The sequence below is a fragment of the Onychomys torridus genome, chromosome 1, assembly GCF_903995425.1.
Source record: "Onychomys torridus chromosome 1, mOncTor1.1, whole genome shotgun sequence".
Classification (NCBI taxonomy): Eukaryota; Metazoa; Chordata; class Mammalia; order Rodentia; family Cricetidae; genus Onychomys; species Onychomys torridus.
This window is the reverse complement of record NC_050443.1, coordinates 58,527,627-58,552,239: the sequence shown is the minus strand read 5'-3', so window position 1 is coordinate 58,552,239 and position 24,613 is coordinate 58,527,627. Positions and strand designations below refer to the sequence as shown.

At 44.8% G+C, this 24,613-nt stretch overlaps 1 protein-coding gene across 5 annotated transcripts in view; it reads left to right on the top strand.

Annotated features, from left to right (window-relative positions):
• Ntrk3 (neurotrophic receptor tyrosine kinase 3) overlaps nt 1-24,613 on the top strand; it is a 354,645-nt gene that overhangs the window by 100,533 nt on the left and 229,499 nt on the right. For all 5 annotated transcript variants that reach the window (XM_036185374.1, XM_036185365.1, XM_036185355.1 and 2 more), the window contains exons 5-11: nt 3,479-3,636; nt 4,668-4,810; nt 5,179-5,320; nt 5,802-6,098; nt 10,897-10,920; nt 12,256-12,320; nt 13,228-13,330. In XM_036185374.1, the coding sequence (XP_036041267.1) occupies nt 3,479-3,636; nt 4,668-4,810; nt 5,179-5,320; nt 5,802-6,098; nt 10,897-10,920; nt 12,256-12,320; nt 13,228-13,330 (932 nt within the window). The remainder of the gene's footprint in view (nt 1-3,478; nt 3,637-4,667; nt 4,811-5,178; nt 5,321-5,801; nt 6,099-10,896; nt 10,921-12,255; nt 12,321-13,227; nt 13,331-24,613) is intronic.

Below are 24,613 nucleotides of genomic sequence, written 5' to 3'. Positions count from 1 at the left end.
CACCCAGGAAAAGCTGAAATGTGAACTGGAGTTAGAAGAACAGAAGTCCAGGAACGTAGGTTCAGGTCCTACCAGCCAGCCTAGCTGATGCTTGTAGTCATAAGTTAGAGAAGATATCCCATCAAGAGTGATGTGGCTCCATTCCAGGCACTGAGTCTGAATTTCAGCATTGTATTGGTTGGGTTCTTTGAGCAATGCACAAATCACACAACTGTACATGCTGACCCTGTGTTTATAAAACATTGTAACTGGTGGCCCAAGCTCCAGCTTTTAGCTTCAGTGGTTTCCTTAACTCTCTGTGGACAAACTCCAAACTCCCAAAGTGCTGGTAAGGCTCCTCTGCCACTGACTTCTATTTCTACCTTAGGGACTTCTGGACATGACCTCTGTGCCTTGTGACCTTTGCTTTCCTTAATCACTTCCCGCTACCTCTTCTCTTAGTCTTCTTGGTGAGAGCCCTGGAAGTCAGGGGAGTACTGTGGGTGGCCCCCTGGGCTCTACAGCATTTGCTCAGAGAAGAGGCAATGGGAAGTATAAAGACAGGTTTGTGTGATGGCTGGAGTGTGGAGCACGTATCCTAACTCCTCATGTTAGTTATTTTTCTCATTGCTGCGAGCAAAAAACTGACAAACGCAACTGAAAGAGGAGTTTATATGGGCTCATGGTGGTTTGAGGGTATATTCCATCATGGTGGGGAGTTATGATGATTGGAGCACAAGATAGCTGGTCACATTGCGTCCACAGTTAGAAAACCAAGACAAGAGGTGATGCTCAGCTTGCATTCTCCTTTTAACTTAGGCTTTCTCAGTCTACCCTATTCAGAGCAGGTCTCCCCTTTTTGTTTATACCCTGTACATCCAGAGTTTTGTCTCTGTAGTATTTGTAAATCCAGTCATCAAGTTGACAGAGAAGATTAACTGTTACAACCTTCAGACTTTATTAGATGGACTTCCTTGTTCATCCAGTGACAATACCGGATACCTCTTAAGACTGCTGTGAGAAGCAGATGCCCAGTAGGTTCGGTCCCTTCCCTTTCCTTTTCCCAAAACAGCCTGAAGAAGTCATGGATGCTCACAGGCTAAGAGGATGATAAGCTGTGTGGCTGTTTGTATGTGTTACCTGTGCTGTCCTACTCATCAGGAACAGAGTTTCTCTCTCTAGTCCCCACTCCCTCTTTCCTGCAAGCTGACAAATGCTGAAGCATGCCTAACTATTTTAGAATTTTCCAGTTGTCAAAAATACCCAGTGCTTAAAAAATATTCAGTGACCCAAGTGCCTTTCCTCCAGGTGCTAACGGATCGATCCCTCAATAGACCAGAGAGAGAATCATATTCCCCTAATGGCCCCGGCATTCAGATTCAGCCTGTGCTCTTTGAGAGTTTGGGGGATTGATTAGCACTGTTCATCACTCTCCTAATAACCTGATGGAGGAGGGACGTGACTTGTTCTAAGTCACAAGGAGAATCTGTGGAGAACAAGGACTTTGGACTTGACTTTTACCCATCAGCCATTCTTCTTCACTGGGGTGAATGCTCCCAGAGGACAAGGACTGCCTTACACAGTTCTCTATTAACAGCATTCAACCACGGCCCGATACAGAACAGGTGCTCATTAAGGAATCATTGAATTCATGAAGGAAGAAAGCTGGTCCCAAGATGGGCTTGGAATATGTCTTGGAAAGAGCTAACTACCTACTCCCCCCATGAAAACGTGTCTGGGGATCCATCTTAGGTACTGTGTTTGCAGCCATGCGCTAAACAGGTTACATCTCTGGCCTCAACGGAACTCAATTTTTTCATCTGAGAGGACAAAGAAACAAACTTATATGAATATTTAAAGAGTTATGAAATAGTAATAAATTCTAGACAGGTAAATGCAGCTGGTGAGCGGCTGGGCATTATTAGGACAGGGTTGTGGTGGCTTTGATATATAGATGGTAGTCAGAGAATGCCCTACAGTTTCTTAATGAAGTGAGGGGAACCAGTCTTGCAGATATGTTGGGAGAGAGCTTGGCTAATGAGTAAGACAGCAAGGGCAGGAGCCCTGAATCAGGTCCAAACCAGTCACACTAGTGAGCTTAGACATATGAAGATCAGTGTGGCTGGAAAGGGGCAGGGGTGAGGCAGGAGGAAGTGTGGTCGGACAGGGGCAGCAGTAAGGCAGGAGGTAATGTGGCTGGATAGGGGCAGGGGTGAGGTGGAGGTGACATCCAAGGATGATGGAGAAGCATAGGTTGAGATGGCTTTGCTGATGAAGGGGAACAGATAGGGCTTTTAGTTCCAAGGAAATGGGAAGCAATGGGGAGGTTTTAAGAAGATGAGCATGTCAACTTGACACATGTAAAAGGGTCTCTTTGCCCAGTGATTTAAGTGGGGGCAAAATTTGTGTTTTTAGTGAAATTGTTACTTTTGAAACTAAGTGCATGGACTTAATGCTATTTATTTATTATTTGTTACTTTTATTATTCTTTTGTGACCTCACTTAACCTCTTCTTTTCTTTATTATTATTTTTATCACATTTGTGCATGCAAGTGTGTGTGTGTGATGTGCATGAGTGTGTGTATGTATGTGAGCATAAGCACGTGTGAGGATGAGAGGCTGTTGAATGTTTGTTTTTTTTTTTTTTTCTTCTTTTTTTTTTTTTTTTTGGTTGAATCTGGAGTTCACTGATTCCAGCTATTCTGACTAGTGAGTTTGTTCTAGGAATCCAGTGTCTCTGCCTCCTGAGGGCTGGGATTACAGGTTGGCCACCATGCCCACTTGGCATTTACAGCATTTTTATAGGTGCTGGGGATCCAAACTCCCATCCTCATGCGTGAATGTCAAGCACTTTATCAGCTACACTACCTCCCCAGCCCCTTTCCTTTATTATTTTTAAATTTTTTTTTTTTTTGAGACAGGGTTTCTTTGTGTAGCTTTGGAGCTGGCCTTGAACTCACAGAGATCCACCTGGCTCTGCCTCCTGAGTGCTGGGATTAAAGGCGTGCGCCACCACCGTCCGGCTATTTTTTAAATTTTTATTGGTATATATTCATTGTACATAGGGGTGGGTTCCATTAAGATAATTAATTTCAAGTGCAACATGTGTTTGACTATATTCATTCTTAGATACCCTTCTCTTTCTCCTTGTTACCCCAGCTAGTGTCTTACTCTCCTTCCTTCCTCCATCCCTCTGTCCATCCAGTCTGTCTGTCCATTCGTCCGTCCATCTGTCCCTCCCTCCCTTCCTCTTTCCTCCTTCTAGCTTTCCTTCTACTTTCATGTCAGTCTCTGTCTTGTCTCTCTCTGTCTCTGTCTCTTGTGGTTTTATGCATCTATACGAAGTCTAGGATCCATGAACGAGAGGAAACATGGTGACTGTCTATCTGAATCTGGCTCATTTCATGGCGGAACCGTAGGCGCCCGTTGGCCTCAGCCCTGGGAGGGAGCTGGGTCATCCACCGTTCAGGGATTCCTTCCCCTCTCTTCTTGCCCACAGGAGACTGGAGCAGAACTTCTTCAACTGCAGCTGTGACATCCGCTGGATGCAGCTGTGGCAGGAGCAGGGTGAGGCCCGGCTGGACAGTCAGAGCCTTTACTGCATCAGTGCGGATGGCTCCCAACTCCCTCTCTTCCGCATGAACATCAGTCAATGTGGTGAGTCAGCAGCTGCACTGCCTCATCTGGCCAGCATCCCACACCCCAGAGAAGGGGCTGAGCCTCAGGCTGGCCCGCCACGGTCTCCTTCCCAGCCATCTCCAGCATTGACCTCTGCAGTGGGTGTGGATCAGACTGACCTTTCCCCTTCTTGGTCATTCCTGTCTTGAGCCAGCTGTGGGAACGCTGATCTTAGGAAAGAATGCCGAAAGGAGTCATGTGCCATTCCCAGCAGATCAGATTCCCTTGGTTTCTGAGTTACCTGTCAATCAAACATGAAGGAACATGTCTTCATGTGCATGCAGCCTCTGTTATCAGGAGCTTCCAAGCTGTTTTCTAGAGCACCAGCTTCAATGACCAACCAGACACTAGGGAATGCACTCTCTAGTTCCCACGGGAACCTGACATACACCAACTGCTAAGACTTAGTGCCCCCAGTGTGTTGAAGCTAGATGCTTGGTTGCTAGAATGGCATTCCATGAACAGGTGTACCACTCACAGCCTGCTGTGTGGGAGCATCTCACTGTATATGCCCCAGTTCTGAAGTCTACAGAAGAGGGGCTGGGAATCACTTTTCACATTGATCCAACAAAAGCGATTTAAAGAAGGAAGAGTTTATTTTGGCCCACAGTCAGAGGGTACAGCCCACCATAGTGAGGAAGACACGGCTGCATGGGGGGAATTTGAGGCATTTGGCCACCGTGTTTCTGTAGTCAGGAAACAGGGAGAGATGAATGTTGGTGCTCAGCTCACTTTTTCCTTATTATTCGATTCAGGCCCCAGCTCATAACATGGTGTCTTCCCACCTTGGTTAACCTAACCTAGATATTCCCTCAGGCATGCTCAGAGGTGTCTCTAGGTGATTTTAGAGCTTGTCAAATTGGTCGTAACTATCACAAGGTTGCTATTGCTCGAACTCAAGCAAGTTGAACTGGAGTTGTCATTGGGCAAGGCAAGAAGTGCCCAGTGGCAGAGCTCCTCTGTGTGCTGTTTTCTGACTTTCTACCTCCCTTTCCTCTCTGTCCTCCCAGATCTCCCCGAGATCAGTGTGAGCCACGTCAACCTGACCGTCCGAGAAGGGGACAATGCTGTCATCACTTGCAATGGCTCTGGCTCCCCCTTGCCTGATGTAGACTGGATAGTCACTGGGCTGCAGTCTATCAACACCCACCAGGTAGGCATCCTATGAACAGGCACATCAAGAGGTAGGGACCGAGTATCCATTAGTTATGAAGAAGAGGGGGAAATTGTGATTCTGTCTCTCTGGGGAGAAACATACAGACTCAGATTCTATCTAGATGTAATGGTTTCCGGTCATTTTGATCTTTGCTGTGCTGCTCAACGTTCTGTGCTTTGGTTTCTTCCACAAAGTATTAATATGAGGATCAAGTGAATTACTAAGAATCTGTAACATGGTCTGTGTGTTTCCACTAGCTAGACTTCATTCACCTTTTATTTGATTTCTGGAGGTATTAGGGGTTAGAAAAGGAAACCATTCTTGGATAAATGATTTCGTTATTATCTTCTGATTGGGGTTTTCAGACCAATCTGAACTGGACCAATGTACACGCCATCAACTTGACCCTGGTGAATGTGACAAGCGAGGACAATGGTTTCACCCTGACGTGCATTGCAGAGAACGTGGTGGGCATGAGCAATGCCAGTGTTGCTCTCACTGTCTACTGTAAGTGCATGTTAACATGGATGATGGAGAGGGACCAGGAGGAGGCTGGGGATGGGGCAGGTCCATGGCTAGGGCTGATCTAGAGCCCTGACCCTGGTCTTTTAACAAGGGCAAAAAGGCTATCAAAAGGCAAAACTGAAAAAATAAGTTCTTGGCCAATAAACCCAAGAAAGAATATCCTTGTGTCTCAGTAGATGGTATACCTATGCAATTCAGTTTCATTTTCAAGGATCTCTTAAGCTGGCCCCTTCTACCTTTGGCATCCCTGGAAGGACTCAGGAGGAAAGCTCCAGCTAAGATGGATCCAGGGAGCTTAGATAGAGAGACACAGGTCTCTTCCCCTCTATTGGCTGGTGGTGGGAACTCTACTCAGCCTTTTCAAAGCAGGGTGAGAAGTGGGATCCCCATCCTGCTTCCTAGAAGGTTTCTTCAGCACATAGGAGACTCTGTGTCCTCGATATCAGCTTGCTTTTCCCCACAGACCCTCCACGTGTGGTGAGCCTGGTGGAGCCTGAGGTACGCCTGGAGCATTGCATTGAGTTTGTGGTGCGTGGCAACCCAACACCCACGCTGCACTGGCTGTACAATGGGCAGCCACTGAGGGAGTCCAAGATCATTCACATGGACTACTACCAGGAGGGTGAGGTCTCTGAGGGCTGCCTGCTTTTCAACAAGCCCACCCACTACAACAATGGCAACTATACCCTCATTGCCAAGAACGCCCTGGGCACAGCCAACCAGACCATCAATGGCCATTTCCTTAAGGAGCCCTTTCCAGGTGAGGCATGAACACATTTCTTCTGAGAGCTGGGGGTGTAGTTTAAAAAAGTAAGCAGCACCAATGACCACAGCTACCTAAATAACTGGGCTTGAACTGGGAAAAGAGGCACCATCGTACCTTGTGTTAACTAGGATAGCCTCCATTTTTCATGGCTACTGCAGCAACCTCCAGAATTCCCCCAAAAGACCTGATGTGCACATAAAGATGTCCTGAATATAGTAGATAAATCAGGGACTTTAGCGATGGATCATATGGTACAGAACCTTGACCCAGTGTTTTACCTCCCTAAGAATGCTATACTTGGCTTGGCAGTGTGCTTTTATGGAGTCTCAATCTCCTCAGCTGTGAAGCAGACACAGGTGTGAGTGCATTGCTCCACAAAGAGTTTCACACCTTTTGAGTGAGTTAAAATGTAGGCTTGGTATGTGAATAATAAATAGCTCAGCGACTCTCCACTGCAGTGGACTTGAGAGTTGGTCCAAGTCAACCTCACATTTAACACATTGTTGTCTCAAACCTCAGCCATCTAGTCAGCAGGAAGGCTTGCATGGGAACTGGCCTCCAGAGATGGACCCCTTTCTTCTCTTGGTCCGTGGTAATTTAGTGGGGAAGCAGATGATGCTACCAGATGGAAATGTCACCCCGACTACAGTTAAGAGTTGCAGTGTGGTTTTCAGGGTTCTTAGACAAGCAGAGTCAGTATCACCTGGGAATGGGTTAGAATTCAAATTCTCAAGTTGCCTGAGCTCTCTTGAATTAGAAGCTCTGGGCTGAGTTCTGTAGAGACGGATTTTCAACTCCTTGGGTGACTTTGATAATGCCGCCTTTGCAATCAGCTACTATCAGCAATTGTTGGTAACTCAGCCCCAGGAGGAGGGAAGGAGCAGAGAAGCTGCAAAAAGAAACAGCACACCTGAGACCCTTCCTCAGTCCTGTCCAGTGGTTCAGGATGGACCACTCTGTGGGGAAGTTTGCTTGTTTTATGTACCTTTGTATTAAAGGAATTGATGGATAATGAAAAGGCAGTGGTGGAAAAGATGGGCCAGCCTTGTCAAGTGACAAGCTATCTCAATGTTCAGAAGAGTGAATTATCTGGAAGAGCAGGCAGGGATAACCTACAACCCTCTCAGCTCAACCTTGTGCCAGCTGGGTGCTGGCTGTAAAGGCAGTTTGTGAATCTTCTCTTCTTTGTTGGCCTGAGAATGTTAAGGAATCTTATTTATCATGTGTATATCTCCCTCATTCCCAAGCAGCCAAGTGCTATGGTTAAGAGCCAGATCTCTGAAGCTGGGCAGATTTTGGTACAAGTCCCATCTGTGATTCTTCCAGATAGGTAGCCTAGGGTGCTAGAGAGGGGCTTAGCACATGGACAGAGCTCTGTGCTCTGTGAAAGGTGGTAACTGCTTGATGTGAAGCTTTCTGTTCATTGAATTATCTAGCTTCTACATACACACACATGACTGTGCAATAGACAAGTCATATACACATGCACAAGCATTCTCTCTCTCTCTCTCTCTCTCTCTCACACACACACACACACACACACACACACACACACACACACACACACAATTGTGGTGGATATTATTCCACAGGAAGGGTGCTTATTGTCTGGGGCTGTAGGAAGCATATACCTCCACCTATTGCCCAGTCCTGATCTGCTGGTCCTATCCTGTCCCAGCCTGTGGTAAGAGTCAGAGGAAAGACAATTCCTAGTATTGCTTTCTCTTGCACATGTGTGTATTCCTGCTAAGTTTAGAGAACAGCCAGCATGTCGCCATGTCCTGAAGCTCACAAGCTTCCTGTATGTATGCATGCTGCCTGGCTCCAGAAAAGGACTTGGTGACTTCTGTTCAAAATCATAGACTGATTTTGAGATTACAGGGTTCAAACATTTGGCTGAAATATTTGGCTTCTGGAAAAATATTCTCTAATAAATGGGAGCCCGCTGAGAAATATAAAATAAGCGGATACTGTTGATTAATCTGGCTCTCCTCTCTTTTCATGCTCCAAAGCCCATGCTAAAGCCCCCATGTCCTCCACTTTTCCCCAAGCCAGATCTTTGCCACAGTTATACAGACAGGCAACTAAAAACCCAGCCAGACAACAGTTACTAAAAATGGGCCTTTCCTGATGGACTCCACAGCAGCCACCCTACAAGTATTCTCTGTAAATAGTCATAGACAAATGCCTACTAGTTCATATTTAGTGGCCTGGTGGCTACAGTTCCTAAAAGAGCTTGACCAAGGGTCTGGTAAGTGGAGGACCACAGTGAATGAATGAGGGAATGAATGAGTGGAGTGGCTAACGAGCCAGCCAGATTTGTTCTTGTATTTCAGGGCCTGGTGGGCGATTGACAACAGCATTCTCACCTGAGAATTTAGGTAAATTCTCAGTGCCGGGGACATGGTTCAGCGGTACAGGATTTGTTCAGAGTATGTCAATGTGGAGCTGAAGGTGTGGCTCAGTGGTAAAGGATTTGCTTAGAATGTACCAGGGCCTGGTGGTTTGGTAGTAGAAGGCTTGCCTATCATGTATGAGGCCCTGGATTCCATCTTCAGCAACACATACACTCTTTTAAGATACAGGCAGACCTTTGAGTCAGAAACTCTGGGCTGAGGACAACCAGTCCTGTTTTGATTTCACTTCACTTTTAAATAACTTGGGCTCTTAAAGAGGCCAAAGTTATCAAACACTGCAAAGATCTTTCTTCTACCCTTCACTCAGCCTACACAGATGTCAGTGTCTCATTCAGCCCCAATACCGTGTTCAAAACCATGACACAGACATTGGCTTAACAGTGTTATCTGAGTTACAGATTGTTGACATGTGATCAGCAGTCCTATCAGTGTCCTGTGTTTTGTAGGATCCCACCCAGGATTCAACATCTAATTTAGTTGCCATATCATAACCTCAGTTCCTTTGATTTTGGGATAGGTCCTCAGTGATCTTCTGAAGAAAAGTCTCTAGTTGTTAGAGACTTCACCATATTTATTTCTTATGATTAAATTCCAGTTTTGCATTTTTCTTTCCTTTTTTTCCCATGTCTTTCTTTTCTTTTTTTGTGAGAGCACCATGGATGTATTTCTCCACCCTTTTTGGTCCATCCTGTTGAAGAATGCAGGATGTTGATATGGCTTATCAGTGCTGAGGTCAACTTTATCACTTGGTCAAGATGCTGTTTGCCAGGGTCCTCCACTGCACAGTGACCTGTTTCCCACTTAGTCAGAATAAGGATTTGAGAAGTCACAAGTAGCTCGTCTCTTACCATCTTTTCATACAGTAATTTTAACATTCATTGATGTTTCTTGCCCAAGCAATCATCACTATATTATTTACCAGATGATGGTGGTTTCTGTTTCCACCTTCCCTTTATTAGTTGGAATTCTACTGTGAAGAAGAGTTTCTCCCACTCATTTGTTCAATTATACATTTGTATATATAAAAGACTTGTGGGTGTTTTTGCAGTTCATGTATTTGTTGTCTGGATTTGTCATAGTAAAGTGGTATAGACAGGGTATCTTAAATACTAGAAATCCATTTTTATCACGGTTCTGGAGCTTGAGAATTTGAGACCAGCTGTTGCCAGGCTTGCTTTCTTCCAAGGCCTCTCTCATTGGCTTGTAGATGCTGTCTTTCCTGCCTCTTTCCTTGGCCTCCCCTCTGAGCACATCCATGTTCTAATCTCTTCTTCTCTGGATCCCAGCAGCTTTGTTTTCACTTACACACCTTATCTCCAAATATGGTTGCATTCTGGACACTGGGGTTGCAACTTGGTCATACGGATTGTGGGACAGCACAGTGCAGCCCATAACGCACCATGATTCAAGTTATTTTGTTGCTCAGCTTATCAAACATTTCACCCGTGTATCCCCTGCCTGCTTTCTCTTTCCAGGACCACATAGCCTTAAGCATTTTCTTGGTTTTTGGTGCCACAGGCTATTCCAAGCACATTTTAAATTTTCCTGTCCCAGATATGAGGTCAGCCATTCTTTAAGAAAATTTTATTCCTTTCAGTGGAGGGTGGAAGGAATCAGTCACCTTCTGATGATTCCTTCCATTATGTGCTGAAGTTTGAGCAGTGCTAGGAGAGTGGTTAAGAGTCCAGTCTTAGATTTAAATCAACTCCAATCTCTTTCTAGATGAATGGTATTCAATTAGTTAATGTCTGTAACTCTGCTTTTCAACCTCTAGGAGATTATAAGGCTTGAACGACATAGCACCTGCAGCATGGAGAACTGCCCCTGGCTCATAATTAAGGCCCAGTTAAGGATTAGCTTTCATTATTGCAGGAGGTCAAAGTTCAGATAGCACACGTCCATATGAAGGATAAGAAGATTCTAGGGGGAAGAGGGTCCCCCAAACTTCTCAGAGACCTATCAGCATTGCCTACACATATTGAGGAAAGGAAGTTCATTTTTGGCTCATAGCTGGAACTGCTCTGGAGGGCTATCTCCAGTGTTCTAGTGTCCTTGAAGGAGGGACATCTGTGGACAGGGATGTGGCTAGGGCCTCAATTGTCTGCCTCACCATGACACTAGCTTGGTTGTTAGCTTCCTTCTTTGAGACCAGGAGCTGTATCTGTTGAGCCTCCATTTGGAGGAGTATCCCCTGAAGAGGTTATGCAGTGGTTGGAGAAGGTGACCAAGGAAGGATTTCTTTGTGTCCCTTGCTATTGGAATGGGGAATTGTGATCATCAGGAGAGATCACAGCTAGTAGGTTGCTGTCCTATACAACCCGTGACCTTTTTGTTAGTATTTATTTGTTAATTATTTCTTTGTTCTTTCCCCCCAGAGAGCACAGATTTCTTTGACTTTGGTAAGTCTCCTTACTTTGGGTTTGAAATTCTTTTGTCCTGACTTTTGGTGACTGTTAAATCCAGACTGCCCTCTTGCCTAGTAATTGCCCTGGACCACAGTTTCTCCCAGAGAACTACCAACCCCCTCGTTTCATACTGTGATTAAATATAGGGTTAGGCAGTATTCTGCAGCTGAGCTATATCCCTACTTTGCTCCACTCAGGGCATTTTCTAAGGTCTGACCATATTTCCAATCTCTCTACCTGGCTGAAAGGGACTGCAGCAGGTGAAGAATAGGTTTCATATGAGATGATCATGCCCCATTGATCATCTCAGTTATTCTTATGGAGAAAATGTAGAGCCTGTGAACTTACCAGTGTTTCTCATCTGCCTTAAGAGATGAAGCATTTGGCCAGAACCTACCTTGGTTAGGAGTGTGATTTCTCAGGGGCTCCCATGTCCTTGAACTGCATCTCTAAGCTCAATTTATAATGGAGTTGAGGGTAGGGCTGGACCATCCTTGCAGGAGTTGGGGGTTTGCTTTCTTTTTGATTACTTCCCTATGATGGGAACAGCAGCAACCTTTGCCATTTCTGCCCAATTTCAGGCCAGAAACAATAGAACAACCCTCCTTAGGGATACTCTGCCTATTTGGCACAAGTGTAAATGCTAACCATGACCCCTTCACTTGTTCTTGGTCATAAAAAAAATCTCACAATCCCACAAGTGTCCCTTGAGAACCTTCAAAGCTGGGGCTACTTCTTGCAAGGAAGTGATTGTAGATAGAGGATGACCCTCAGTGGCATTTCCTGGTCCATTGAATGTTGTCCAATTCCAACCACCACTGTGTTCTGACATCAGTGTTAGGGGAATGGCTGGAGAGCTGTTCTTGACATGTGAGCCTGGATTTTACTGAGGAGTTGGAGTGAGAGAGGGAAGAAGTGAGACAGGAAGGAGGAATGAATGAAGTTCCCTAAGCAAAGGATTAACAGTGCCAGGGACAGCTGCTGCCACTGTTAAAATCTACCTAACCTCATGCTAGCCAGGATTCCAAGCCATTGTTCTCATTCCTCTCCTGTACTTCAGGGTGCATGCTGCTCAGGTTGTGGGGTGTTCCCCAGCATGGGGCTAGGAAGTGGGGTGGAGGTCTGCATTTCTTTGAGATTCTTTTTTTTTTTTTTGGTAGCACGGAGGCAGGTAGCTAGCTGTACTGGAACTCACTCTGTCCCTGGATGGTCTCTGCTCAGCTAGGAGGGTGGCTCAAGGGACCTGCTTCCCAAGGACAGGGCAGGCACTTAGCTGGGGCTTTTGTCTAGTAAGCTAACAGCTCTCCTTTCTTTTGTATCGATTTTTAGAGTCTGACGCGAGCCCTACACCCCCCATCACTGTGACCCACAAACCAGAGGAAGACACTTTTGGGGTGAGTTACTTCCTGATTAAGAGGAAAATACTGAAGGGTAGAGTCATTTTCAGACTTCATTTGAGGTGCTAACTTCTCCACATAGTCTCACACTTGGAGCCTCAGTACCACTGGTAGAAAAAAAAAAAAAGTGAGGAATGATTTCCTTTGAGGTTTTTTTAAACTGTCCATGTTTGATGGGAGTATCTCATTGTTTGAAGAAGCCTTTGAGGATCAGCTCCAAGCCCCACGGCCAGGAAGAGAGCAGTTTGAAATTCCCAGTCTGTTCCAAGCCAGGCTCAGCAGGCTTGCAAGGTCTACTGACTGGGGAAACCTGCAAAAATCCAAATTACTCAGAGAATCTCCTTGGACAGGGTTTCCCATGCCTGTCTCAGAGTCTGAGGTTTTCCTGGGGAGAAGTAGAAAGGAGTCTGTTAAGTCCAGAACTGTTAGACCACTCTGAGTAGAAATATTATGAAAAGGTTTCAGTGGAAAGATAGAGAATTTACTTACTAATTAAAACACCAGACGGAGGTTTCTCTCAGCTTGCTATTGCAATTCTAGAATGGCCTCCATGTAAGAGGGGCTCAGAGTAGTGAATCAGGGAACGTGCCCTAGTCAAGCTTATTCATTTATATTTTTTAAATAAAAATTTTAAGGTTCTCTTAGAGTCTCAGAAACTACTTCTGAAGCCTTTACTCCAGAGTTGCCCAATAGTTTGACATTGTGACATGGCATTGTCATATACATAGGTGTCCTGGGGTGCACGTGGCGTGTAGGCTTCAGGTTGCCCACCCTTCAGTAGCAGAGGTTTTAGAGGATTCTCTTCTGCCAAAACTGGTTTGTTCTCACTGAGTGCACACATTACTTTTGAGGCTTCGAGGCTTCCTGTCCCTGCTCCTGATTCTCTGTGTTTGGCTCCTAATAGGTCTCCATAGCAGTTGGACTTGCTGCCTTTGCTTGTGTTCTTCTGGTGGTTCTCTTTATCATGATCAACAAGTATGGTCGCCGGTCCAAATTTGGAATGAAGGGTAAGGTGGCACTTTTTAGTTTCAAGAGTTCCATAGTGGGAGCATAGCTCCTTTTCATCACAAGATACTGTTTTCACTTCTGTGTACCCTCTGAAGAAGCCTCTGGTCATTGGAGCTCAGTAACCCTGGTAGAGATCCCTGTCTGTACCCTGTTCTGGGTAATTATGGACCAAAGACTGTGTTGGGATCTTGGGAACCAAATAGGGATGCTGAAAACTACTGGTTGCTCAGATGGACTTGTGTGATGAGGATGGTTTGAGACAAATGTCAATTCTCTTCATTAGTGGCCATCTAAGGGATTCCTCATTTGAGTGAGTTTTTTCTCTTGTCCTGTACCTATCTTTGGAATCTTGTTGTGATTTGGCACAGTGAGATGGAGGGTGGTGAACTCTGGTATTGAAAAGCTGCCTGTGCTGTTGTATCTCAGCACGTAGCTCTCTACACAGAGTCCTGGAATGGATGCCAAGAGCAACACAGTTTCTAAATCTGCTGGCAGGCTTCCATGTAGAGTATTTGACCCCACTATGGTAGAAGTGGAGGGCTGGGATGTGGTGCTCAGCCAAAACTCCTGTGAGGCGTCTGGCATGGAAAGGGTTAACATGGTGACTTTGCATCCCCCTAACTGGGCTCAGAGATGGATGTGGACAAATGATTTAAAAGAAACTAGTTACTATGGGTTCCAGAACTGAAACCTTATTTTCAAGATGTCTTCCCAGCTGGGGCTGTCATGCATGGCTGATGTTGGCAGAGGTGGGTAGGGAGGGAGAGTTAAAGATTACTTAAGCCACATTCATGCTGATGTTTGCTGGTGACATTATGAAATCCAGAAAGATGAACTTCTAAGACTTTAATACTAGAAGCTAGTTTCTGTGGTGGGAGTGCCGACTTTGGGGCTCAGGGATTAAAACGTGAATGACATTCACAAGAACAGAATTCCACAGATTCATATGCAAAAATAAATGTTTGAGTGACTGTACACGGTGAGGGTTGAGTATTTGTACATAAAAGGAGCTAGCTTTAATTATATTATCAAGATTCTGGGCATCCCTTAAAAATTAAGAGCACTGGCATCTAGGAAGTTACCCAGAGATGACTAGAGGGTTGAAATGTGGGGCCAGATAGACTAGTCTTCCTGGAGTCTTCTGCCTCTGAACTGTTTGCTTTTGATGAATTTGAACAAGTCATGGATGAAGTCAAGCCAACTTTTTTTTTTTCCTTCTTGGCCTTCCTCTCTTCATCCTTTTCTCTTTCCTACTTCTTACCCTGTCTCCTCCCTCCTCTCTTCTTGTACCTCTCCTCTCCTTCAGTCTTTTTCTTTCTTCCTCTCTTCCTATTTTGGGGGAGTCAGGATTGAACCTAGGGGGCTCACACATGGTAGGTAATTGTTCTACCTTTGAGTTATATCTCCAGTGTTTGTGAATAATTTGAAATATTTTGACCAAGAGAAATACATACACTGGTAATTTCCGAAGAGGAAATAGGTTTTTAATGGCTCAAACAAGTCCAGACTACTCTTAGGCACTTTGATTGAAGACACTTTTTCTGCCAGCACTTACCATTTGTCAAACAGAACTCCACAGTTTAGATGGAAGGGCTGCTGAGTGACTCAAAGCCTTCTGTCTTGGGTAATTCTTAGGCTTTTGGCCATGGGCACTGATACTATATATTTTTCTGCAACCTTTTCCTTATTATCCACAAGAAAACATCAGGATGTGGAACAAAAGGAAGAATGGGGCATTATTGTTCTTCCCCCAAGGAGGTACACCAGCAGCTGAGACCCTGAAATATGCTTGGCAGTGATGTGAGAGCAGATTTTTCCTATTAATTGTCATACTGTTTCTGGAACAGTGTGTCCCATGTCGGATGGATTAGGCAGCATCCAGGGCGGTGCCTCCCCTCAGCTGTCCTCTGCATCTCCCATCCCTGATCTCCTTTTCCAGGCTGAGCTGCCTTATTTAGTTCTGGTATGTCAAGGAAGATATGTCCCCATAGGCAGAAGTAAAACATTTCCTTCTCTAAAGTCAGAGAACTTGAAGCTAGTGGCAAATGGAGAGAGATGGTGTGTTCAAGACTGACTATTTAGAATCTTGCATCTCTCTGATCTTGATCATATTCCATTTTATTTAGATTTCACCTCATTTTAGAATCAATAAACAGCAGGGCGGCAGTAGTGCATGCCTTTAACCCCAGCACTTGGGAGGCAGAGCCAGGCAGATCTCTGTGAGTTCCAGGCCAGCCTGGTCTACAAAGCAAGATCCAGGACAGGCACCAAAACTATACAGAGAAACCTTGTCTCAAAAAACAAAAACAAAACAAAACAAAACAAAACAAAAAAATCAATAAACAGTTACCATATGCCACAAATAATTTTGGTCTTTGGTTGTCAATGAACATATCAATTACTTTCAATTTTATTTGCTGTGACCAGATCACTAACAAGATTTTTTTTTTTTTTTATTCATGTTTTGAAGTTCATCATGGTTGGAGGGTATGAAAGAATTCACAGCAGCAGGACCATATAGCTGTGGCTACTTACCTCTCAGCTCACCTTGATGGAGAGATTAATCACCTCTTTTAAACCTTCAGACCATGGGATGATGTCATATTCTAAATGAGTTATTCTTCCTCAATGCTCTCTGAGACATATTTACTGACACATCAGAGGTGTACCTCAATCTCCCAGGTGATTCTAAAGCCCATCAAGTTGATAGTAGAGATTATCACACTGAATATCCAGATCTAGGGGAGAAGTGACAGTATGTGTACTGGAGGGCTCCCAATTCTGCCTTAGGTGAACCTCGTATCTTTACATAACACTCTTTTCAGGCTTGAACATTTCACATCTGGGTGAGAATCTATATTTGCCCTTTGGCTTCCATACAGTTGCTTACTTTCTCAGAGTACCTATTTCCTTAAGTGTAAGTTAAGATTACTACTACTTAGCTATGGGTTGCTGCATGCTGTAATATGTAGGCAATTGGCCGTGTTAGTTAGCTTCCCATTGCTGAGATAAAATACTTTAGGAAATCAACATAGTGGAGGAAGTGTTACTTTGGGATTATGGTTTTGGGGACTTTTAGTGCCCTGACACTCAGTCCATGTGTAAGTGCATGGAGGGGGTGCCTACTCACCTCATAGTGGCATGGAAGCCAAGAGAAAGACAGAGGAGACTGATTGATCTCAATATCTACTTCAAGTCATATTGCTAATACTGAACTTCCTCCTCCTAGGCTCAACCCAGTCAAGGCTCTGCTACTTCCCATTAGTGTCACAGGCTGGTGTCCAAGCCTATAGCACACTATCTTTAAGGACATTGGGCTCTACACCCAAACACTGGCATACAGAGGGTTTCCATGTCTTTGATTTCCCTCTTATTTCTTTTCTTGATGTATTAGTCTTTTCAGACCCTTTTTAATGTCCTTTTGTGAAAATATAGCCCCCTAAGACTCCATCATGAACCTCTTTGTTTCAGACAGTATGCGGTAGTAAAAACGTCCTTATTACACACTGCCCACAGTGCATTCTCATTTTTCCCCATCACATATCATCTGTCTGTCCTCCTAGGCCGGGAGCAACTTATGGCAGAACCCATCGATCACTCAGCCCAGCATGCCAGAAACTTCATGCTGCATTTGACGGATGCTTGAACTTAGAAATGAACAGCATCCGTTTTATGCATTTCATTTGCTTTTTTTTTTTTAAGGTCTTGCTGTGTAGCCCAGGCTGTACTCTAATTTTCTGTGTAGTCCAGGCAGTCTTTGAATTAATAATCTTCTTGCCTTAACCTCTCAAGGCCTTATTTATATTAGTTTTAATCATTAAAAATCAGTTTATTAATCTGCTAAGGGCTAGTCTGGGCTAATTTAGAAATCTGGTGACTTGTGGAGTGGGGGAGGATTAGAAGATGCTCACAAACAATTCCTGCCAATTACACCTGAGGCAACAGGCAATAGCACATGGATGTGGAGAAACGATTAAAATGATCTCCATTACCTTCTGAGAAGTAAGATTTACAGAAAAATACAAAGATGACTGAATAAACCAACACTCACATTCCTATGATTCCAACTATTCAGCATCTGATATTTTCATTGAATGTTGTATTCTTAGGATGGATTAAACATGGCAGATACGATGAAAACTATGTTAACTACCACCTCTACCCTGTTCCTTTCCTGTTCTCATAGGAGGTAGACAATGGCCTGGGCCCAGCATGCATCTGCCAATTCTCTTGTCTTAGTTTCCCTCTGTACCTTTTCCTTTTCATGTCTCTGCGGTTTCTAAATACCAACCTTTCTGCCAAGGGCCATTCCCAAACAATCCATATCCCATACATGGCCAAATTGGCAGCCACTTCCACTAAATGTTAACACTGTGTTAGAGGATGGTAACCAGTTCATTTTTTGTATTTCTAGGTACATGTGTACTTACACATATAGACATATCTATAAATACCCACATGCAGACTTAGATGTGCTGTATACTTGAGTACATTCACAAAAATGCATTACTCTGTGTATTTTAGTTTAAATGCATAGTATTTCTCTAGCTCACCTGCCTTCTGCCTACTGACTCACCTGGTGCCTCAGAACTGCCCATGGACTTGGGTGGACACTCACCATATGGAAGATGAGCATCTTAGTCAGATCTTATAGACATGAACTGAAAGTGTAATGCCTCTGGCCCCTCTTTAATACCGTCCAACTCATCCATCAAAGTCTTGGCCTGGGAATGTGAGTGCATCTTCTTTTGGAATCACAAAGGTTTTTAAATGATGCTGAGCATACGGCCGGGGTTTCTCTCTGCTACTGATGAAGCATAGTGCCTCAGCCTGGCAAGGCTGATCTGTGAAGTATCTGTATGGCCTGGGATGGTACCAATCAGACAGACCTCCTTCTGGAGCACAGCCCTGCAGGAACCCTCTCCCCACTGAGCTAGGCCTTCACTCTTTGATTGCTAAATCCTTGGGTAGCCTAGCTGGGTGAGGGGTGAGTACTGTGAGGCTCAGAGCAGGAGCTATTTATTGGAAGCACAGAAATATACAAGATTATTTCAGAGTTTTAACTGTAATTATGTTGGGCTAGGTGCTTGCTGGCCTGGGAGAGAGAGTTCAGAATTTATAACAAGTTCATCCTCACGAAATAATTTAAAAATAGATGCTAGAAGACTGGGACTAGGATCTGGTTGGGTTCCCACATCAGAAGAAACCATGGCTCAGAAAAGGGACTGCCTTGTTTTGGTTGTTTGGTTAGAACAAGTTGGGTTGAGAACCCCTTACCTACAGCCTCCCCCACCTTTCAGGGCAAGACAAATGGCCTAAGTTCTTTGTGTCAGTTGCCCTGTTGTGAACATTCTCAGTGTACCTGGTATCTTCATGTCACATCCTTTTTAGAACAAAAGCCATATTAAGTGCTAATGTGTCTGAGCAATAAAAACCCACACCCTCTCATTTTCACATAGGGTGACATCATTTTGAGAGGAGGAACTGTGTGGCCTTTGGCTCCTTTTCTTCAAGACCATTTGAAGATCAGAGATGACTAGGGTAGTCAACTCCATACTTCTTGGCTTCCTCATATGCCCTCAGAGCAAACAGTTGAAAGGTTTCATAGAACCGAAAACAGATTTTGGGCTTATTAGGATAATGCCCCCATTATGCCGATGAGGAATCTGAGAGCCTAGGAGGGCAGTAAGAAGTCAGAGCTCAGAGCTGCCTAGAGTACCTAGTTCTGCCTCCCTTGGACTAGGTGAGTGCGAAGGAGCTAGGAAGGTCTGGGGAACACAAGCAAATGGTGAACAGATCAACTTGATTCTTTCAGTGCCTCATCTAGTTATCTTTGAATGCCATTCTCCTTGAGCATGGCTTTCAAAACCGTCTGTTAGGAACTGTATCTGGTCAACCTGGGACACACCTGATTTGGGGGACAGGTAGGACTGGGAAGAAACCATGTTTGCTCCTTCTGTACACATTAGATCCTATGGACTGAGGGAAGCTAGAAGGGAAGGCAGAGCAGAGTCAAGAAATGCGGCTTAGACTTCCAATAATACCTTAAGTGCTGCATCAGCCGGCTTGCTTTTCATCCTAGCAGTGAGATGTGTGCTTGTGCCCCTGATGGGCCCGTGGGTGAATGAGAGCTATACAGGACTGCTCCATTGTAAATTAGAGTTGCTTAATAGGTACTTATAGTAAAGTGGGCGCCTATTGGATTATGATTGGGAAGTATTAACATTTCCCCCATAAGCAGATGGTAACTATCCTCTGAGCGGATGGTAGGATCATGCCAGAGTCTTGATTTGGAAGGACTCACTCCTGCCAGAAGATCTTGGGAGCTGCTGTTTCAGGGAGTGTTGTTGCCATTCCTCTGATCTAACCACTCAGTGAAAGCGGAATTAGACTGGGGGAGGGGGAGTCATTTCTGATGTTTTCCCTGGTCTTGAGGTATGGCACTGAGAAAGGTTTTCTCCAGGTGGATGGAAGTGGAGATGGGGGAAGGGATTCTTAGACTCTGAAGCTTGATGTACCCTTGGCATTATTTCTCATGGGATACCATGGCCATGTGTCTACTGCTGTGCACACAGAGTGGACATGTCACTGATGGTATGGATTCACAGTTGCTTCCTTTGCCACAGGACATCATACAGTTGTGACTTCTGTTTAACAGGGGATTGGAAACTAAGAGCTGGGCATGGCAGAAATGAAAGTGGAGAAGGAGTTGGTTTTCCTGACTTGCTGTGATGTGATATGCCCAGCCCTTTATAATGCTTTTCTTCTTTTACTTCTTGGCCTGTATCCACATCCAAATTGACATGTGCAATGGAGGAAGGTGACCTTGGCCCTTGCAGAAATCTTGCACTTAGGTGTCTGGGCCTGGGCCTCCTTATATAAGGTGACCCTTTGGACATGAGTTTGAGGACACCTTTCTGCTTTGCTTCCTGCTTAAGTTGTCTTCTTATGGCCCTGAGGAGTATCTGCATTCTCCTTCCTTGTTTTCTGATACTTTTGGAGACCCCCTAATTGACTCTTGGCATTTGGACATGCCTTAGTTCAATAGGTTGGGTCTGTGGCTAGTCCCTTCCCTTCCCCTGCCTGGACATTACTGGGAAGATTCCAGACAAAGCCGTACTCTGCTTGAGGACTAAGATCTAGAATGTGGTGCTCTAGAGCTTCAAGATCGTTGGGAGGGTAGCATGTGTTGTTTTCTGGCATGCCTTTGCTGCGCTGCCCTTTGTGGGGCCTCTTCAGGTGTGCAGTGAATCGTCCCAGGTTCATGGTGATCTTCATGGTCATCCCTGGTTGTGCTGAGGCCTAGCTGATCCATTCCTCCTTTGCCTAACTGTCTGGGATTTTTTGGGAGCCAAGTGTTCTCCAGCACTGGCTTTTGTACATGAAGAGAAATCCCTGGATGTGGAGTGTGATACAAAATGTTTTCCTCCAGGGATACCTGCTGGCTGCTCTGTTCTTGGCAGGCTGCTCTATCCTGTTCAGCTGTGCCAAGGATAGCCAGTATGCTTGGCCCTACACTCAAAAGCTATTGCCTCTCAGATTCATTTAATGTTGGCAGTATCATGCAGCGCTTACTAATCCAGGGTATTATGACTGGCTCCCATAGGGTTAACAGGCTTTTGATAGTTTAGTTTCAAAGTTCTCAACCTTTTGTCTTTAGATACTCTGGTAGCAGATGATGGTTACATGTCTTAAGTCTGTGGGTGTAACCTGGCTCTCCCAGAAGTCTTGGGCTCACAATAATTTTACACCCAAGAAAAATATATCAGAAGACGTGTTAACAAATGGGATTTTTTAGAACTAGGAATGAAAGCAACCTCATGCTAATTTTTGCTCTTAAAATATCCACAAACTTTTGCATTTTATTATCTGTCAAATTCATGGTGATAATCTTACCACACTAGTCCATCCTACTGAATGTATCGTGCCGTGGTACCAAGAGGGACAATCAAGACAGCTGGGGGTTATGGATCTTGACTTTCTCATGGTGTTCTTTGCCCAAGATGGCCTTTGCTCTGCAAAGTCAAGTGACAGAAACTGCTCCAGGAGACCCTCACCTATATTCTCATGACCCTTTCTTTCTCTGTGTGCATCTTCTTTTATGGATCTTGGGAGTTTAGTTTGCCCAGAGGAGGTGCTTGGCTTTGGCTAAAGAAAACCTGTCATGTGGCTGCAGTGTCCAGTCTGTGGTTATGCAGCCCAGTCTCCTGTGAACTCAGCTTCAGGACTTTCAAACAAGCCACAGGCAGCAGCAAAGCAGACAGAGCAAAACAAGGGCCAGTCGGAAAGCACAGCTTGGGATTAGGGGAAAAAACAAAAAACCCACCAAATCAAAAATGAAACAAAACAAAAACAATCTCATGCTAATAAAAACCACCACAGAGCCAAGTGCTGCAAATGCTCCCCCAAGCTCCTCTGGTCTCCTGCCAGCATGCTGCACCCCATGGTGGTGATGAACAAGATGGGGTAGTGGAGAAGTGCAAGGAGGAAGGACCTCTTTCATCCACTGTACTTCCAGCTCCAGGTGTGTCTGCCACCTGCTCCAGGTCCAGCTCTTCCAGGGGAAATGAGCAAGAACCCAAGTTGATCTGTTCCCACCTCGTACTCTCAGAAGGCTTAATGACATCCTCTCCATCCCTCACTACCCTGTATGCTTAGAGAGCGTCCAATTGAGTTTCCATTGTGCCTACCACTTTATTCCCTTCCTCAGATAAATGGTACACCCATAAACCAGAGAGGGATTCATTCACTGGCTTCTTCCCCTAAAGCACCAATTACCTAATTTGTGGGACACAATGGGAAATGTTCAAAAAGTATTAAAATTCTAAGCAGCTGTAGCAGAATAGCAAGCCCAAGTGCAGGGCTTTTTGAGTGTGGATTCAGGTCAGTGGGTGTGAGTGAGGCCAACGATGCTCCTCTAAATACAAATTCCAGTATGGCTCCGGTCCTGGCTTCTTTATCCTTTCCTCAATAGTTATGAAGGAAATTATGTTTCCATGCTCCCTTTTAAAAACAGAAGTAGGAATATCAGCTGAATTTTCACTTCTAATTATAATAGGGTATGGGGGGCATTGAGCATTTATTAACTACCTGCTATGTGTCAGATGTCAAATGTATCTCTTTTTATTTTTGTGTGTATACGTTTGCGTTTATGTGTGTGCATGTGCACTTGTGTGTATGTTGGGGCCAGAGGCCAACCTCAGAAATTGTTCTTGAGGACCTGTTCACCTAACTTTGTGAGACAGGCTCTCTCAAGCAGGCTAGGCTGGCTGGCCAGCAAGCCCCAGAGATTTGCTTGTCTCAGCTTTCCAGTGCTGAGATTATAAGCACACACCACCTTCCTTAGCCTTTTCACATGGGATCTTGTGATCCAAATCAGGCCCTCATTTTTGCATAGCTATCACTCTACCCAATGAGCTGTCTCCACGGACAAATATATCTTATAATAACATAGTTGGTTTTGACTTCCTTGTCAAAGATGGGCAGTTGCTTAGAGTGGCCAATATGTTCAACTATATGCCTGGTAAGTTTCAGAGTAAGTTTTTAATGAACTCACCCTCGCTCAGTAGTTCTCTGGCTGAGCAACACATTTTCAACCTTGGTGAAAATTGTGTAAATACCAGAACCTAGGCCAAACTCCAGGTTATTAAAATCAGGCACCAGCATTCCTTTTTGATACAATTGGTGATTTTAATATCCATTGCAGAGCAGGATGAGGAACAACAGTTTGAATTCAAGACACATCTGCATATTTCACTAGTTCCCCAGGTCAGCTACGCGGTCCATACACCTACTCATCTGACCATCTTGGAGCTTTTAAATGTGCAGACGCTTGGGATCTACCCCACAACCACCTCATCAAAGCTGAGGAACGGAAGGGAGCAGCCTTTTTTTTTTATGGGTTCCTGGTGTTTGCCAGGGTTTGAGAGTCAGCATCCTCCATCTCTATGGAAATGTCAGATAATAACATGGCCAGTGCCTATCAAACTTTAATGTGGGCATGAATCTTAGGGAACTCTGCACACCTTGTTATAAAGTGGGTTCTGACTTTACAGGTTTGGGGATGGGATGAAAATCAGGCTTTCTGTAAGCTTCCAGAAGACTCTGTCTTGTGGACCATATCCTAGCCGCAGGGGCCAAACCAGTGGTGAATGAACGCATCCAGCCTGGTACTTAGGCAGTTAGGTCCCTTTATCTGCTTTACGTTTTTCTTCCTGTGTGTCTTTTTTTTTTTTTTTTTTTTTTTTTTTTTTTTAAGTGAATCTGCCTCAAAGGTTTACTGACAGTAGGGTTATTTAAAAAAAGTCACTGCATCTACAGTATCCCCTTCCTTTACGTAAATAAGCTTCAGTCATTGTCTAAAGCAGTGTCTACTGTGGCTTTCTAGGTTCAAAACCTTCTTTCCTGTAAGGATACACATGACACTGCATCTGTTGTTGATGTTAGTGACCACTGCGAGGTCAGTCAGTCAACACTGACATTTTCCACTAAATAGGGAACTGGGAGCAGAACCCCAAGGAGGCCAGCAGGCAGGTGACAGTTTGGCATTCCCGCTGGTGCCGCTGGTAAATCACTGCTTTTTCTGGGACGTTTGCTCTTCTGTCTGTTCTCTCTTCTGCAACTCGTCGTGATGTTGGGATGTAGTAGTTATTGTCCTTGTTACTATGACAGAATCTCCCAGGAAAATAGCTCAAGGGAGCGAGGGAGGATTTCTTTTAGTTCCCAGGTGGAAGGTACAGCCAGTGACGGCAGGGAAGGCAGCGTGGTGGAAGTGACCTGTGTGGATAGACTGGGGAAGGAGCGGAGAGAGAGAGAGAGAGAGAGAGAGAGAGAGAGAGAGAGAGAGAGAGAGAGAGAGAGAGAAGAGATTCAGAGTATACACACACATACACATACATACATGTATATCTATGTACACACACACACACACACACACACACACACACACACACACACACGGCAGGGGGGTTGGAGTGCCAAGCTCTAAGACCTGTTCCTCCCCCAGTGACTCAGCCTTTCAAAGTAACATTACCATCTGGGGACCAGGTGTCCAAACACAAGAACCTGTAGGGAGACATTTAACCCTCAAACCACAACAGGAGGCTACTGGGAACTGCAGCATGGTCTGGAGAGGATCAAGGCAGGGCTTTACAGGCCAAGGAGGCCCCATGGTGGACTTCCCAGGCATCCTGCCAGCTTCAGAGATGCTGTCCTTGGTAATGGCAGGGATCTCATTCTTCTTGGTTTTGCTGCCCCAGCAGAAGGTATTTGCACTGGAAGCC